This window comes from Moschus berezovskii, chromosome 6 (genome assembly GCF_049115385.1).
Source record: "Moschus berezovskii isolate FMDL1 chromosome 6, NW_MosBer_1.0, whole genome shotgun sequence".
Classification (NCBI taxonomy): domain Eukaryota; kingdom Metazoa; phylum Chordata; class Mammalia; order Artiodactyla; family Moschidae; genus Moschus; species Moschus berezovskii.
The window spans coordinates 2,960,232-2,975,452 of record NC_142465.1 but is presented as its reverse complement, the minus strand read 5'-3'; the positions used below and the strand labels follow the sequence as shown (position 1 = coordinate 2,975,452).

Sequence of the window (15,221 nt, the reverse complement as noted above, 5' to 3'; positions counted from 1 at the left end):
AGCAGTGGTTCTGACTCCCATGGTGAGACCCACGGTGAGGCGCCCTCCCCGCTTAGGCAGAGAGCTGAATGTCTTCCGATCAGGGGTGCACTTCCTTACTTGCAGAACAGCTGCTCAGAGGCTGTTGAGCTCGGGATGCTGTTTATGACTAAGCCAGTTCAAAGTAAACTTTTGTTTTGCTTTAAAAATATTTGAATGCCGATGCCTTACTGTGGAAGCTGTGAGAGATTTTGTTTCCTTGGGCACAAAAATCACTGCAGACGGTGACTACAGCCATGAGATTTAAAAATGCTTGCTCCTTGGAAAGCTATGACAAACCTAGACAGCATATTGAGAAGTAGAGATATCACTTTGCGACAAAGGTCCATATAGTCAAAGCTGTCGTTTTTCCAGTAGTTACGTATGGGTGTGAGAATTGGACCATAAAGAAGGCTGAGCACTGAAGAATTGATGCTTTCGAACTGTGTTGCTGGAGACGACTTTGTTTTAACAGAAAATAACCTGTTTTTTAATTTTTTAAGGTGGAAAATTTCAAACATGCACAAAAGTGGTATAATCATATACCACTTCTATAATATAGTATAATAAATACCCATGACCCAGCAATTAGCCTCAGCAATTTCTAACACAGGGCCAGTCTCAAATAGATCATTCTTTTATCTTCTCTCCATTTTTTTTTTTTTTTATATACAGTAGGTCCTAAAACAGCTTTTTAAACCATGAGGTTGATGCTCATTTTATAAAACACAGACTTGCCAACTTTGTTATTACATTTAAAAATTGCTTGAGGTAATTATTTCCAGTTTTTTAATATGAATTTTCATATTGGAAAAGACCCTGTTGCCGGGAAAGATTGAAGGCAGGAAGAGAGTGGGTGACAGAGGATGAGATGATTGGATGGCATCACCAACTCAATGGACATGAGTTTGAGCAAGTTCTGGGAGTTGGTGATGGACAGGGAAGCCTGGCATGCTGCAGTCCATGGGGCTGCACAGTCAGACACGACTGAGCAAGTGAACTGAACTGAATATGAATTATCATTGGGAGAAAAGCTATGACCAACCTAGACAGCATATTAAAAAGCAGAGACATTACTTTGCAGCTATGGTTTTTCCAGTAGTCATGTATGGATGTGAGAGTTGGACCGTAAAGAAGGCTGAGCACCAAAGAATCAATGCTTTTGAACTGAGGTGTTGGAGAAGACTCTTGAGAGTCCCCCTGGACTGAATGGAGATCAAACCGATCAATCCTAAAGGAAATCAGTCCTGAATATGCATTGGAAGGACTGATGCTGAGGCTGAAGGTTCAATACTTTGGCCACCTGATGCGAAGAACTGACAGATTGGAAAAGACCCTGATGCTAGGTAAGATCGAAGGCAGGAAGAGAAGGTGCGACAGAGGACGAGACGGTTGGATGGCATCACTGACCCGATGGACGTGAGTTTGAGCAACTTCTGGGAGATAGTGAAGGACAGGGAAGCCTGGCATGCTGCAGTCCATGGGGTCACAAAGAGTCAGACACGCCTGAACAACAGCAATCATTACAAAGAATTTAAGTGATGTTGCATGTAAAGAAAAATATGTGAATGTCTATCTCCACTGGCTTTTTTCCCCCAAATGAATTTTCTCACCTTTTACTTTATAAATTGAATTCATTTTACCCCCTAAACCAGACTCAAGCTTCTGTTTATATACTGGGAATTTCCTCTACCAACGTGTGTGTAAGCCGATCCCCTTTAAAGTCTGCTTGTTTCTGAGTGTCAATCTGCTTGCTCTCCGAGCTCCTCTGACAGGTAATGGCTGGTGACATTAAGGTCCCCCAGGTGCTCAGCCAAAGTGAAGCGTTGGGAGTGACTTTTGACAGGTGAAGTCTCTGCCTCCCTCTGCACCTGTCCGTCTGCTCTGGTGATGCTCAAGAGCCCACCAGAGGTGGCCGTGGGAGGGGACCGCCTTGGGAACCAGGGCACAGGCTGCTCACATCACGGCTCCCCGGTGCTTTTAAAAGAAGGACCGTACTTTGCTCTTGAAGTTTATGAGTTTATGTTTTTCCTGTTTTAGGCAAGGCAGGGAGAAGACGTGAAAGAAGAACACAATAAACCCTTATCAGATACCGTGGATAAGCCTGTGTCCGAATCAGATGAGAGGCTTCAGCTTCATCTGAAGGAGAGAATGGCTGCTCTGGAGGATAAGGTGAGCCAGCCCCATGGCCCCTTTACAAAGAGGCACATCTGGCGGGGCCTATCCCGGCCTGGTCTGTGTGTGGGGAAAAGCTCCAGGACAGGAGTTGGAAAACTGTTCCCAAGAGGGCCTCAGAGTGAATGTCTTTACTGGTTACGAATAATTGAGTAGCAGCATTTCATGCTAGTCAATAAGCGTGACAGCATCCACAGGCAGTGTGTAAAGGAACAGACGTAGACGTGTGCCCACAACCCTTACAGAAAGCATCAGTAAGCCGGATCCCCCGATGGCCCCAGTGTTAGCAGCCGCCGTGCTCGAACTTTGTTCTCGGTCCACCCTCACCCCTTCGTTTCTTTCTTAGAAGTTTATTTCTGGGGCTTTGCTGGCAGTCCAGGGGTTGAGAGCCCCCGCGGAGCTGCCCTGCGGGGCGGGGCACACTGCCTGCTTGCAGAGAGCTGGAGACCAGGCAGGGAGGGGGACAGTAGAGGCCGCTCCCAGGGAACTTTCAGAGACTCGCAGCAGGCGCTGCAGGGAGCCCTGGAGGAGGAATCTGCTGGTTCCCGTTGTGCGATTTGAAGGCGCGGGGGTGAATGGGGGTGAACCAATAGGCAGTTGGTTCGCTGGAGCGGAGCAGGAATGATGGCAGGTGGTCCTGGAGCCAGCGAAGGGGGTGGCCCTGCCCTGGGGAGGGGTCGTGACGAAGACAGGGGGCGAGGGCACTGGCCCCGGGGGACAGGGTGCCGGCAAGCCAGCATCTCGAGGCTGCCCCTCAGTTGCTTTGAGGTCATGTCTGGGAAAAGAAGGCAGGACCTGGGTGACAGTGGGGCAGGGGGGACATTTGCGGAGAGAAGGGTGTGAGGTGTGAGAGTGGGAGAGCGGCACGGGGCCCCGCAGGCACGCTCCCGTGCGTCTCTGATGACAGAGCCGCCCTTGCAGTGCGAGGGGCCGCCGCCCAGAACAGCCGAGGGCCTGTGCCCCGAGAGGAGAGCTGCGGCGGGGCTGGCCCTCCTGTCCGCTGGCTGCCCCTGCTCTCTCCTGTCTGTGGGAGTTCAGACCAGCCTGGAAAACGGAGGGCTGGGAACCTGCGAGGATGGCCCTCCTCGGTGAACCAGTACAAGTGATGACAGCTGAGGTGGACCCAGCGGCTCTGGAGCTGAAGGATTGCTTTTCCTTATTTTCCTTCAGCCTGGCTGATGGGGGCATGGATGTATTTTTTTTAATGTTTGCTTTCTGTCCCTGACTCCATCAGCCCTCGCTTGTGAATAACCTCATAGGATTGCCTTCTGTCCACGCTAAGAGCTGAGTGTCACCAGGCCATATGGGAACTGAATTCTCCTCCTGCCCGTTTCTTCAGTACTGCTCGCTTAAGAGATGCCAGTGTCTCCTAAGCATGGCCCATTTATCCTCAGTCAGGGCTTCCATGTAAAATTGTGTTCAGTTCCTGATAGACTTGAGCTTCCCTGAATGTCGCTGACGAGACGTGGTCCTCTCGTGCCCAGGTGCAGACCCTGAAGGAACAGGGCTGGGATCGCGCGCAGCAAGCCAGCGTGCTGGCCAACATGGCCCAGGCGTTCGAGAGTGACGAGGGCGTGTCTGATGGCAAGGGCGACGGGGTCACCCTCTTCAGCTCGGCCACTCAGCTGTCACCGAGAGGGCAGGACGATGCCGAGACTCCGACTGTGATGCTTCAGGGGCAGCTGGACGCCATCAACGAAGAGATCTGGTGGGTGCGCCTGATGCCGGCTCCCCGGAAACTCGGTTTCTCTGGGGAACTGTCTTCTCCTTAGAGAAGTCTGAGTGTTCCATAGTAAGAAAACTGACTTCAGGTCTGCCTCAAGAATTTTCAGTTCCAAGATTGCCCTTGATTCTAGAGCTCAGTCAGCCAGGGTGTTCTGTCCACAGTGTGGTGTCAGCACTCTGCAGGGGGGGGGGGGGAAGCGTTGTGGGGTGTCCCCCCCTCAGTTCTGAGCCCCAAGTTGGGTGAGGTGCCGAGGCGGTGTCCCCTGCGGCCCGTGCACCCTGCAGCACTGAGGGCGCGCCCTCATGTGTCACTCAGAGACTCCCACGTTCTGGTGAAAAGCCGCCTGGATCAGAAAAGCTGGGGTTTTGGGGTTGGCAAATTCCCACTCAGATCTGCATTTTCCTTTTTAACTTAATACAGTGTGAAGATTGGCTTGTGGGAAGACAGTGGTCCAAGGACATGTGTTTGAGTTTTTCTCTTCTCATCAGTAGATTTAAGATGTTTTCTTTAGACACGGTCTTGGCAGTTATAGCAATTTACAAAAGGGGACAGAATCCAAAGGCCCGCCTCGTGGTGAGCAGGGGGCCTTGGGTCTGGGTACAGCCGGCAAGTCCACGTCCTGCACAGGACCCGGCAGAGCTGCTGCTCAGGTTGTTCTCGTGACGTCAGCTGAGGCCGAGGTGCCCGTCCCTGTCAGCCGAGCGTGGGGGGACTGGGGGAAAGGCAGGGGATGGACGGCACAACCAGCAAACGCAGGTGGTGCCGCCTGCACTTTTGACGCCATAGACAGACTGATTTGTAGGCCGTGTTTGAGCACAGACGAGCTCAGAAAGATTGTCTTTCCCCTTCCCCGCAGGAAATATGGAACAGTTATATATTCTTATTTTTATAGCAAGTTGTCAGGTAAAAGTGATTTTTCCTTGACTTGATGTAAATGGTAATTTCTGTCCATCAATTTATCAACAGTGAAAAACTTTCAAGATGTATCAGTAGAAGTGAAACTGGAGAGTTTAGTTCCTGTACGAATCTTGTATTTTAATTTGAAAATCATTTTATTTGCATAATCGAGTATTTAAACTGCTGTATAACATCTTCCATGACACATTAGGGGAGAAGAGCAGTAACCGTGAATTCTAGGTTAATGCGGCCCATTGACATGAATCCAGAAACTCACACAAAGCTGGGGGAGAACCTCATCAAGTGATGCGTTTGTACATATACAACCTCAAAAAAAAAAGAAAGATCAACTCAGCACTTCATCTGGTCTGCAGACTTGTGTTTAGAAACTCCAGCTTGTTCGTGAATCGCTGTTTTGATTGTACAGAGTTCCCGACTCCCAGTGGAAAAGACTTGAGGCACTGACGTGCATCTCTGCCCTGAGAGCAGGGAAAAGGTAGAGGTTGTCAACTTCAGGTATCTCCTCACAGGGAGAGAGTCGCCACCCAGGCCCCGTCAGAATGTTAGAGTAAATAAGTGCAATCAAACGTGAATGATCAGGGGCCACTTTGTGAGACTCAGTGCTAAGTTATTCTAAGTTTGAGAATATTCAAAAGAGGGAAAGTTGAACCTTTTTGCTGAGATGTTAATTGAGCAACTGTTCCTGGAATTTGCTAATCGTGACACAGAATGCCAGCCCGAATGTGTTGTCCAGACACACTCCTCTGCTGACAAAGGCGGGTGACGGGTTTTATTCTATTTTAGGTTGATTGAAGAGAAGAACACGGAGCAGCCGCCCGAGGAGACTGAGAGCAGGGTGGACAGGGGGAGCTTAAGCAACCTCCGTCGTTGTAAAACGATGAGCTCCCTCAGCCTGTATGCCGGCTCCAGCTCGCCCAGCAGTGGGCGCTCCAAGCCCCAAAGGAGGCGGCACAGCCCGCCGCAGGAAGTAGACAAGCTGGGCATCACGACTGGGGTATGTGTCTGCCTCCTCCCTGCTGCGTCCCTCCCCCAGCACACTGGTTTTCTTTTGTTTGTTTGTTTTTTCTCTTTTTACCCAGAAGAAAATCAGGTACATTTGCTATGCTCAGAGGTCTAAGATTTTTAAAACTTCCTAGTCTTTAATCATTCCATAATGGCACCGTGACAAATTCAGTTCAGTTCAGTTCTGGACCACTGGCTTAGCACGTCATCGTGAACTCAGCCAGAGCCTGCCTCTGTAACATTGGGCCTGGCCTGTGCTGGGCACAGCAGCTGCAGGGAAGTTTCTGTTCTCAGGGAGCAGACAGCTTCGTGAAATTTACCATAGGCAGCTCTCATGGCGTGTGAAAACCATGCCGCACATTTTCCACTGGGGATGCCTGGCTTCAGGGTGCAGGGCATGCGGTGTGAAGAAAACCCAAGAATCTCAACTGGTCTGCTTGCTGATGGGCCTGGCCGTGCGCTCAGGCCAGCTCTACGTGCGAAACCGGGTTAAAAGCCGGGGGCCCCAGGGAAGAAGTCGGGCTTCCTCACTCTTCCGAGTCTAAAAACAGGATGACGTCCTAGGGCTTTTGTTGACAGAGTGTGTGGCTCTAAAGCACATGTCCCAGCTTGCTTCCATGTTTAGCTTAGGTTTTGTGAGTGCATTGCTCTTTACCCCATGAAATCACGTGTACAACACTCTGCTTTGTAACTGCACTTGCATTATCACTGTTTCCGTTACCACCCATTTCATGTTAGCTATGTTGTTAGTCAGCATATAATTAAAATCACTGTGAATCATTTTAGCGGCATGTGAAGTGGTAACTAGTCCGTGTTGTGGTCTTCTGACACGCTGTTTTTATAATTTGCATCATTGACTAAGTAGTTGAAATTTAAAATTCTTTGACGATTTCTCTGTGGTTTCATGCTTGATTTCTTTCCGAGTATTTGTAAAAGAACAGTTCTGTGTATGTTTTCCTTGCTGTTGGACTTCTCTGACGGTGTGTCTGCTTTCGTCATTGGTTTTGATTTCCTGTCTCATCCTGCTGTCTGCTTAGTCGTTGTCAGTCAGGCAACGGTCAATCAGTCGTTGTCAATCAGCTGTCGTTTGCCCATCCGTCTCCCCTCCCCCGTCCTCCCACTTGCTCTGGTCATAGCGGTGCTGTGGTCCACAGCGTGTGTCCCCTTAGTCGGGTTTGTGCTTTGTCTTCATGTCTCATTAAATGGTGTGTTTCCCCCATAGCAGTAAGTTTGAATTAGCGTGTCACTAAGCAGTTACAGGAGAAGGCAATGGCACCCCCACTCCAGTACTCTCGCCTGGAAAATCCCATGGACGGAGGAGCCTGGTAGGCTTCAGTCCATGGGGTCGCGAAGAGTCGGACACGACTGAGAGACTTCACTTTCCGTTTTCATTTCCATGCACTGGAGAAGGAAATGGCAACCCACTCCAGTGTTCTTGCCTGGAGAATCCCAGGGACGGGGGAGCCTGGTGGGCTGCCATCTATGGGGTCGCACAGAGGGGACACGACTGAAGCGACTTAGCAGCAGCAGCAGCAGCAGCATGCAGTTATAAGCATAATGTAGATGGATCCTGAACTACATAACGTGTGTAATTCATAAATGAGATGATCCTTACATAAAGAAATGACTCTCTTAAGTGTAGATTTAATGGAGTTTTGACACAATATCCTTTCTGTGTAGGTGCTTGTATTTAAGACTCTCAATCTCATCAGCTTTTGCACAGTTAATGTCTCTCTTAGACTTTAAAAAAGTATCTTCTATGGCTAATAAAATGTAAAGACTGCACCTGCTATTATGCTAGCTTTCATTCTTACATATTTTCACAGGGAACCTGCTTTAATGAATTTATTTTGCGAAGTTTTAAATCAAATTCTTTGTAAGGATTTTACATTAATGTCCAGTAGGTGGTTAGATTTGTTCAATGTTGAAATAGGTATTATGGTAACTTTCTCATCAGTTAAATTACTGATTTAACGTTGAACATGTTTTTTGTTGAGAGAAACTAACTTATAGAGAAGTTTGGCTGAGAATAGACAACTGTTAAGGCCCTTTATTGTACAGAATGCTGTGCTTTATTAAATCATGATGTTGTAATGGAATTGTGTCTTCTGAGTAATAATTGATAGTGTTTCTCTAGTAAATCTTTAATAGCTTATTTAATTTCTGTGGTCAAAAAAAATGTTCTGTTTCCAGTTACATGTTCTCTAAATCTTCATCTCACTTATATGTTTGCAGTCTTTTTTGCTTTACTGTCTTTGCCTATACTGATTCTTGAATTTTTAGCTTCAGAGTCGCAATAAATCTGGTTTCTCTTCATTTCTTTGCATGCATCTATCAGCCTAGTGATTTAAGGAAGCATCGTTGAAAGGTAAACTCCTTAGAACTTTAGCATGCCTTTGTTTCTCTGTGAAGTGTTAAATAGTCCTTATCGTTTAACGTGAATGAACACTATGTGGTTATGTACTGGTGAATAATTGACGTTTTAATGGAAGTACTGAAACTCACCCACCACGTAAAACATGCTGATGGTTCTGTTGGAAATAGGTCATTCGTTGGGACAATTGTAACAGTTTGCCTTTCTCCCACTTGTTTGCCTTCTAATCATCTCATGTTTATTTATAATAGACATAGTATCATTGGTTACTTTTTAAATTTTCTTTACTTATTCTTTTGGCCATGCTGCACAGCTTATGGGATCTTAGTTCCGCAACCAGGGATCAGACCAGTGTCCCGGCAGTGAAAGTGCCAAGTCCTAACCTCTGGACCACCGTGGAATTTATGCTCAGTGTTTTCTTAAAAGACAAGACTGTTAGATTTTCTTAAAAGGCATAGATGTTAGATTTGCGGGAAGCCAATTTACTGACGGTGGGTAGCAGTGTGCAGGAGACTGTGTGCCGGGCACCGTGTCGAGTGCTTTGCGAGTCTGTCATCTCATCCCGCAGACACCCAGGTGAGGTCCAGGCTGCTGTTATCCCTATTCAGCAGACATGGACACTGAGGCTGAGAGAGGCTGGGCACCATGCCCAGGCTCACACACACAGCAGTGTGGTGCGGACTGGTCTGATCAGAGCCTGGACGCGTACCCGTGGTGCCGTCCAGCCCGCTTTCCTCCTGAGGCTCTCGTGTCCATCACGGCATCCCTGATGGAAGGAGCATCAGGAGGGAGCTCGGTGCCGCTCCCCTCGGGTCACTTGGATGAGCCCCTGTTGTTGGAGTCCAGTGCCCCGAGGGCTGGCCTTCCTTGTCCCTCTCCCGCTCCCAGCCCTCTGACCGAGCACTCCTGGGGCCTTCCTGCAGGACTCGGGCAGCCGCACTCTGGTTCAGGCAGCTCAGTGCCCGGGAGCCCTCCTGCTAGGCACAGCAGGGCAGCGCCGTCACCCTGGGGTTGGTGGCCTGGGTGTGCCGCTCTGTCAAACCTTAACATGGATCAGCCGTAGGCACCCATATGTCCTCTCCCTTTTGAACCTAACTCAAATCTCCCTCCCCATTCCACTGCTCTAGGTTGATACAAGATCATCTCTTAGTGAGACCTAGGGGTGCTTTATGGAACCCACAGTGAGCAAATTACACTCGAACTGTGTGTAAGCACTTCAGGGTGTAGCCCCCAGTCTGTGTGTTCCCGAGAAATACAAGCCAGACCCATGGTGTTCGCATGGAGGGGTTAGGTACCTTTTCTGTGTTTCTCTGGTCGTGATGGGTTCCAGTAACCTGCATCATCACTACAAATGCTCTTGGGTGGTGGCACAAGCGGTGTCCTTTCCTCCTTCAAACAGAAAGGTCTGGACGGCTTTGCTGAGAGGTTTCTTACTCTCGAAACTGGTGCTTCTGAGCAGCGTCTGGCAATGAGCACAGTCCTTTCATCAGGGCAGTTCATGCCATGCAGGGTTCACGGTGCTGGCATCGCTCTGCCCTCCTGCCCGGCAGGGCCATCTGGTTGTTGGATTCCAGGGAGGGCAGAGCCCGGCTGCAGGGAGGCTCTGGTCGGGGGTCTCTGCACTCAGTCGGGTGCTCTCGCTGCCCCACAGCCCTGCCTCTCTTGAAAAAGACAGTCCTTTAAGATGGCATTAAGCTATAACAAGGGTTTATTTTGTACTTGGGGGAAAGCATAGCTAATAGATTTTCAAGTAAGTTTCTGGTTATAATGTAAAGCCTGTGAGATTGCCTTTTACGACAGTCTTTTGTTACCCAATTTTACACTTACCTCAATCCCTCAGCCGCCAGCTATCCGGGAAGAGGTAGGAGGCATCGAAGGCAAAACCTCGACCCCTGCCTCGCCGCGGTCCCTTCGGCTGGACCGGCTGCACACGGGGTCGCTGCGCACAGCCAGCCACGAGGCCATCAGGGACGCCTGCAAGTAAGGGGCCTGCGCGCCTCGGCATCAGTTTCAGGAGCCCTGCGCCTCTTGTCTTGAAAGAGTTGCAAGGATGATTTTACATGAATCCCACTGGGTTCGGTGCCTGGGTTTAGTGGTGGACTTCAGGTGCTGGGGGAGGAGAGCTCAGTGACCTCAGTGATTTTAAGAAACGTCCGTCTCGATGGATTGACTCCTGTGGGAGCTTTCCTCCTGCTCTTGCTAGAGGTCTGACCAGCCCGGGGCGCGTTCCTGCCGGTGGCGGCCCCTTGCCTCTCGGGTTCACTCTTGAGGGTCCCTCCCTTTTCCTCAAGGGTCTCCTCTCAGGAGACTCTGTCCACTCCCGTGACTGACACTGTCCTCATTCAGACGACCACCTGCTGAACTCCCGTCCTGAGCCAGGCAGCACTCGATGGAGGGCACGTGTGGTCACCTGACCAGCAGCCCTTCACGGTGACCGTCGCTCTCCTGCCACTGCCAGGGGCAGTCACCATGCGGGAGGCAGGGGGACTGCCCAGAGCGGGGGAGCTCGCCTTCCCTGGGAGTGTCGTCACCTGCCGAGCAGCGACCCTGAGGGAAAGTTGGAGCGCCCTCTGCACCAGCTGGCCTGGAGTCAAGCCCTCCTTGGGCGAGAGCTAGAGGCAGGGAATCGCAGCTTTCCCGGGGTGGTTGTCTGTGGCCGGGAGCCTGCATTGCTCGTGTGGAGTGTGCTTGGTGAAGGAGACTCCACGGTCTGCTGTGAGGTTGAGGCGCGGAGGTTGCTGGGTGTCCCGTTCTATCAGTAGGTCCTGTGGACGGGTGTATGTTTGCACGAGGCTGCTGGATAACGGTCGTTTTCTCTCCCTGAAGCTCGACAGGCTCCCAGGACAGCCCCGGGAGCAACCCCAGCAGCAGCAGCAGCCAGGACTCGCCACACAAAGCAGCAAAAAACAAAAGCATCAGGTACTCCATCAGCCGCATATTTCAAAAGAAGTAAAAGGGCCGGCCTGGACACCCCAGCAAGGAGGCATTCGGACCAGGTGGGTGCTTCACCGTTCGGAGTTAGGGGGCCTGCAGGCATGTCCCTTCTGCGTCTCCCCCGTCATCCCCACGAGGCACCTGTCACTCACGCTGGGGGTCCTCCTGGGAGCAGGAGCGGAGGAGGCGTCTGTCTTCTCGGTGGGTCTGAGATGATCTGATGAGTTAATGAGTGGTTGGGTGGATGGATGGATGAATTCATCAGTGGATGGGTGGATAGATTAGTGAGTGGATAGATGGATGAACAGATGGCTGGCTGGCTGGGTGGATGAAGGGAGCATGGAATGAATAAAGCGGATGTTTCTACTCGAGTGCTAGAAACACATTCCCCGAAATTGCTTGAGTAGGAGCTGGGCAATGGTTGTTTCCTCCAGAACAGTGACAGGTGTTTGGAAACGGCTAAGTGCTCATCAGTGAGGGGTGAGGTACAATCTGTGGACAGCCCACAAGGAACAGCCCCCTCCTTCCTGCCACCGTCCCCACCCCCAGGAGCCCGTCAGGGGCTCTGCCCACGGCCCCCGCCCCACCCCACAGCCGCCCAGGTCCTCCTGGGGGCTCCTCAGCACACAGTGTCATCACCAGGCCCCCACCTCGCTCGGCGCCATCTCCTGGAGGACAGGGTGTGTTCCTGCCTCTCCAGCCAGATATTTGCTGAGTGTCTTGTTTGTGCTGGGTGTGGGATGTACAGGGGTAAGTAACGCAGATGTGGTCTGGAGCACAGTTTAGGGACAAGAGGGGAAAAGGAGCAGGTTATTACATCTCTCCCTGTTATTCAGAAATACAGCACTGCGAGGGATGCTGCATTGACTGTGTACCAGATGCTGCGCGTGCCCCTCACCAAGCAGGGGCTGCCACCTCCCGATTTACAGAGGAGACAAGGCCCCGCGGTTAGGGAGTGGTGAGGCAGGTTCACACCCACGCAGCGGGACCGGGCACTTTGCCGAACCCCAGCCACCTCTCCGGTGGATGCAGCAGGAATGAGATGGTTCTATGGCATCACTGATTCAATGGACGAGCTTTTAAGCAAACTCCAGGAAATAGTGAAAAGGACAGGAAAGCCTGGAGTGCTGCCGTCCATGGAGCGGCAAAGAGTCGGGCACAACTGAGCGACTGAACTAAAACCTGAGTGTGTGCTGAACTGCTTCAGTCGTGTCCGACACTCTGCAAGCCCAGGGACTGTAGCCCAGTAGCTCCTCTGTCCAGGGGATTCTCCAGGCAAGAATACTGGAGTGGGTTGTCATGCCCTCCTCCAGGGCATCTTCTTGACCCAGGGATCGAACCCACGTCTCTTGTTATCTCTTGCATTGGCAGGCAGGATCTTTACCACGAGTGCCACCTGGAAAGCCCCAGTGAACGCTGACAACTAGGAAATGCAGAAAATAAGGGCTGCTCCTAAGTTAAACCAGAAGAGCAGCAAGCACAGGTTGTAAAGAGGGAAACGCAGGATGAGCGACAGCAGTGCTGACGGAAACAAGCAGGGATGCGCTCACCCACATAAAGAGAATACCTGTGCCGTTCGGAAGAGGAACCCGTCAGCCCTCGGAGGGACAGTAGAACCAGAATGTAGACCGAGGCCGTGGTCAGCAGTGCCCACCCACACGGCCCAAGTGGAGTGGTGTCACTCACCAGGCTTCCTGCATCCCCAGAGCTGCCGGCGGTAACATCTCTTGAGCGCTAGGCCGGGCAGCGTCCCCGAGTGAGCTAAGACATCACTGCTCTCCTTCCAGTGCTGCTGGGGGGCCCTCTGTGGGCGGCCATGCTCATCCCCTGCCCTGCCACCCTCTGGGGCCCGGCTGTCCCCTGGGATCTTTTCAGCGCTTGATCTTGGGTGTTCCCAGCCCTCTGCCATGCAGGACTGGGACGCAACTCAGGACTTGGGCTTGAGACATCAAGGAGACCGCGAATCTGGACGGACACCGCCCTGGGGCCCGTGAGAGAGCAGGAAAGCAAAGCCCCTAGTCCAGCATCAGGCCCTCCCCCACCCTCGGGGAGGATGCAGAGCTGGGGAACGTGCCCTCAGCCACCACTGCCTCCTGCACAAGTTCCTCCTCTTCGCCTGTCCTTGACCTGAAAGAAACCCCAGCTGCTGCTGCTCCGCAGGTGATTCGTAAAAATGCACCTCCTGCAAGAGCTATTGTCCTGCTGCACTGGGACTGCCTGAGTGTGCTAAGGAGTGTCAGAAAAGTGGGGATGCCACACCTCATACTGGAGGTGGAGGGCCTGATACTGGGAAGGGTCTGATGCCTGGGGGGGGTCTGAGGGTGGGGGTGGGCCTGATGCTGGACTAGGGTCTCATGCTGGGGGAGGGTCTGTGACGGGGGGTGCCTGACACTGTGGGATGGTCTGATTCTGGGGGAAGGTCTGATGCTGGACTAGGGCCTGATTTGGGGAACTTCTGATGCTGGGGGGAATGTCTTATGCAAGACTAGGGTCGGAAGCTGGGGAGGGCCTGTTGCTGGGCGAGTGCCTGCTACTGGAATAGGGCCTGATGCTGGGGGAGGGTTTATGTTGGACTAGGGCCTGATATTTTGGGTAACCTCTGATGCTGGACTAAGGTCTGATGCTGGGAGAGTGCCTGACGCTGGGGCAGGGTCTTATGCCCCAGAAGGTCTGATTCTGGACTAGGTCCTGAAGCTGGGAGGGAAGGTCTGATGCTAGGGGGGGAGGGAGTCTGATGCTGGGGGGGAGCTTCTGATGCTGGACTAGGGTCTGATGCTGGGGGAGGGCATGATGCTGGACTAGGATCTGATGCTCGGGGAGGGCATGATGTTGGACTAAGGGCTGATGCTGGACTAGGATCTGATGCTGGGGGAGGGTCTGATGCAGGGGGAATGTCAGATGCTGGACTAGGGCCTGATGCTGGGGGATGGCCTGATGCTGGACTAGGGTCTGATGCTGGGAGAAGACCTGTCCCCGGCAGATGCTGAAGTGATGGAGCCTCTTGGCTCCGGAGCCAAGGGCATGAACACCCCGTCGGTCGTCCTTTGGGGACACCTATGTCTTCGCCTTCTGGCCTTTCCATTGTATCCATCGACTCCTAACAGAACGCCCGTGTGATGACACGGGCTCCCATTACCAGCTCTGGTCTGTTCTCAGGGAGAGGACAGCTTACCCTCGGCACTCTTGATTGGCAGTGGGAAATTTTGCTTCAGTACTTTATTGAAAGAAAGCAATAAATAATACTGCAATAAAAAAAGTTCAAAAGTAGACTGTTCGTACTTTGTCACATATTCAGGAAGTTCACAAAAGATTAATAGGAAAACAGAACAGTAAGAATGAATTGTACGAGTAAATTAAAGGCAGAACCCACATGTAAAGAGACATGCTGTCTCTGTCTACCGAGATCCAGCTGCATAATAAATATCACACCGTGATCTGAACGCATCTCTTGCTGGCTTTTTTAATGTGCCGCTGAAAAAGTAAAAGTTACATTTGCTACTTATACAATCCAGAATGGCTGTGTCATTGCAATCTAAAAATGTACGCCTAGGTCCATTCTTTAAACATGTTTAGAAACAGATGTAAAAAGATGATTTACATACAAATAAGGCCTTTGTCAGAGCTGCACTACACTGTCTGTCTGGGAAGTGGCACCTTCGCTGTCCAGCTGGATGGCTCCGCAGCAGGTTCAGGGCATCACGATTGGTCCCCGAAGAGTCTCACCGGAGAGGAGGGACCCGAGTCCAGAGACTAGGTTACCGGAGAGATTTTCATAGCCGTCTTCTAGTCATCCTTTCAGCCCAAATTTCATCAGAAGCTCACATTTAACACCCAGTACTTTTAAATCGCTTCACGCTGCAGACAAAAAGCATTTCTTGCCAGAAAAAGTACGGTTTAGGTCAGTCGTTAAAATCCAACAACCATTGGTTGGAATTAAGTTTGCTGATTTCAGAGTGATTGTTGGAGAGCTCGGTTACATTCTGGAAGGAGAATGCACACCGTGTCATGATGATTTTACAATCGCAGGAAAAGCCCTCCTCTCATGGTTTAACATGTAAAAATTAAACAAGAATA

The 15,221-nt window shown here is 51.2% G+C and overlaps 1 protein-coding gene across 2 annotated transcripts in view; it reads left to right on the top strand.

Moving 5' to 3' along the window:
- Positions 1-14,587, top strand: part of LOC148777528 (liprin-alpha-1-like) — a 43,646-nt gene extending 29,059 nt beyond the window's left edge. Inside the window, exons 7-12 of one of the 2 annotated variants that reach the window (XM_088836800.1) lie at positions 2,059-2,190; positions 3,678-3,901; positions 5,621-5,831; positions 10,054-10,193; positions 11,040-11,209; positions 12,519-14,587. In XM_088836800.1, coding sequence (XP_088692926.1) covers positions 2,059-2,190; positions 3,678-3,901; positions 5,621-5,831; positions 10,054-10,193; positions 11,040-11,166 — 834 coding nt within the window. In that variant the 3' untranslated portion in view covers positions 11,167-11,209; positions 12,519-14,587. The remainder of the gene's footprint in view (positions 1-2,058; positions 2,191-3,677; positions 3,902-5,620; positions 5,832-10,053; positions 10,194-11,039; positions 11,210-12,518) is intronic. The other variant, XM_088836801.1, reaches the window with a different exon arrangement.
- Positions 14,588-15,221: the final 634 nt, after the last annotated feature.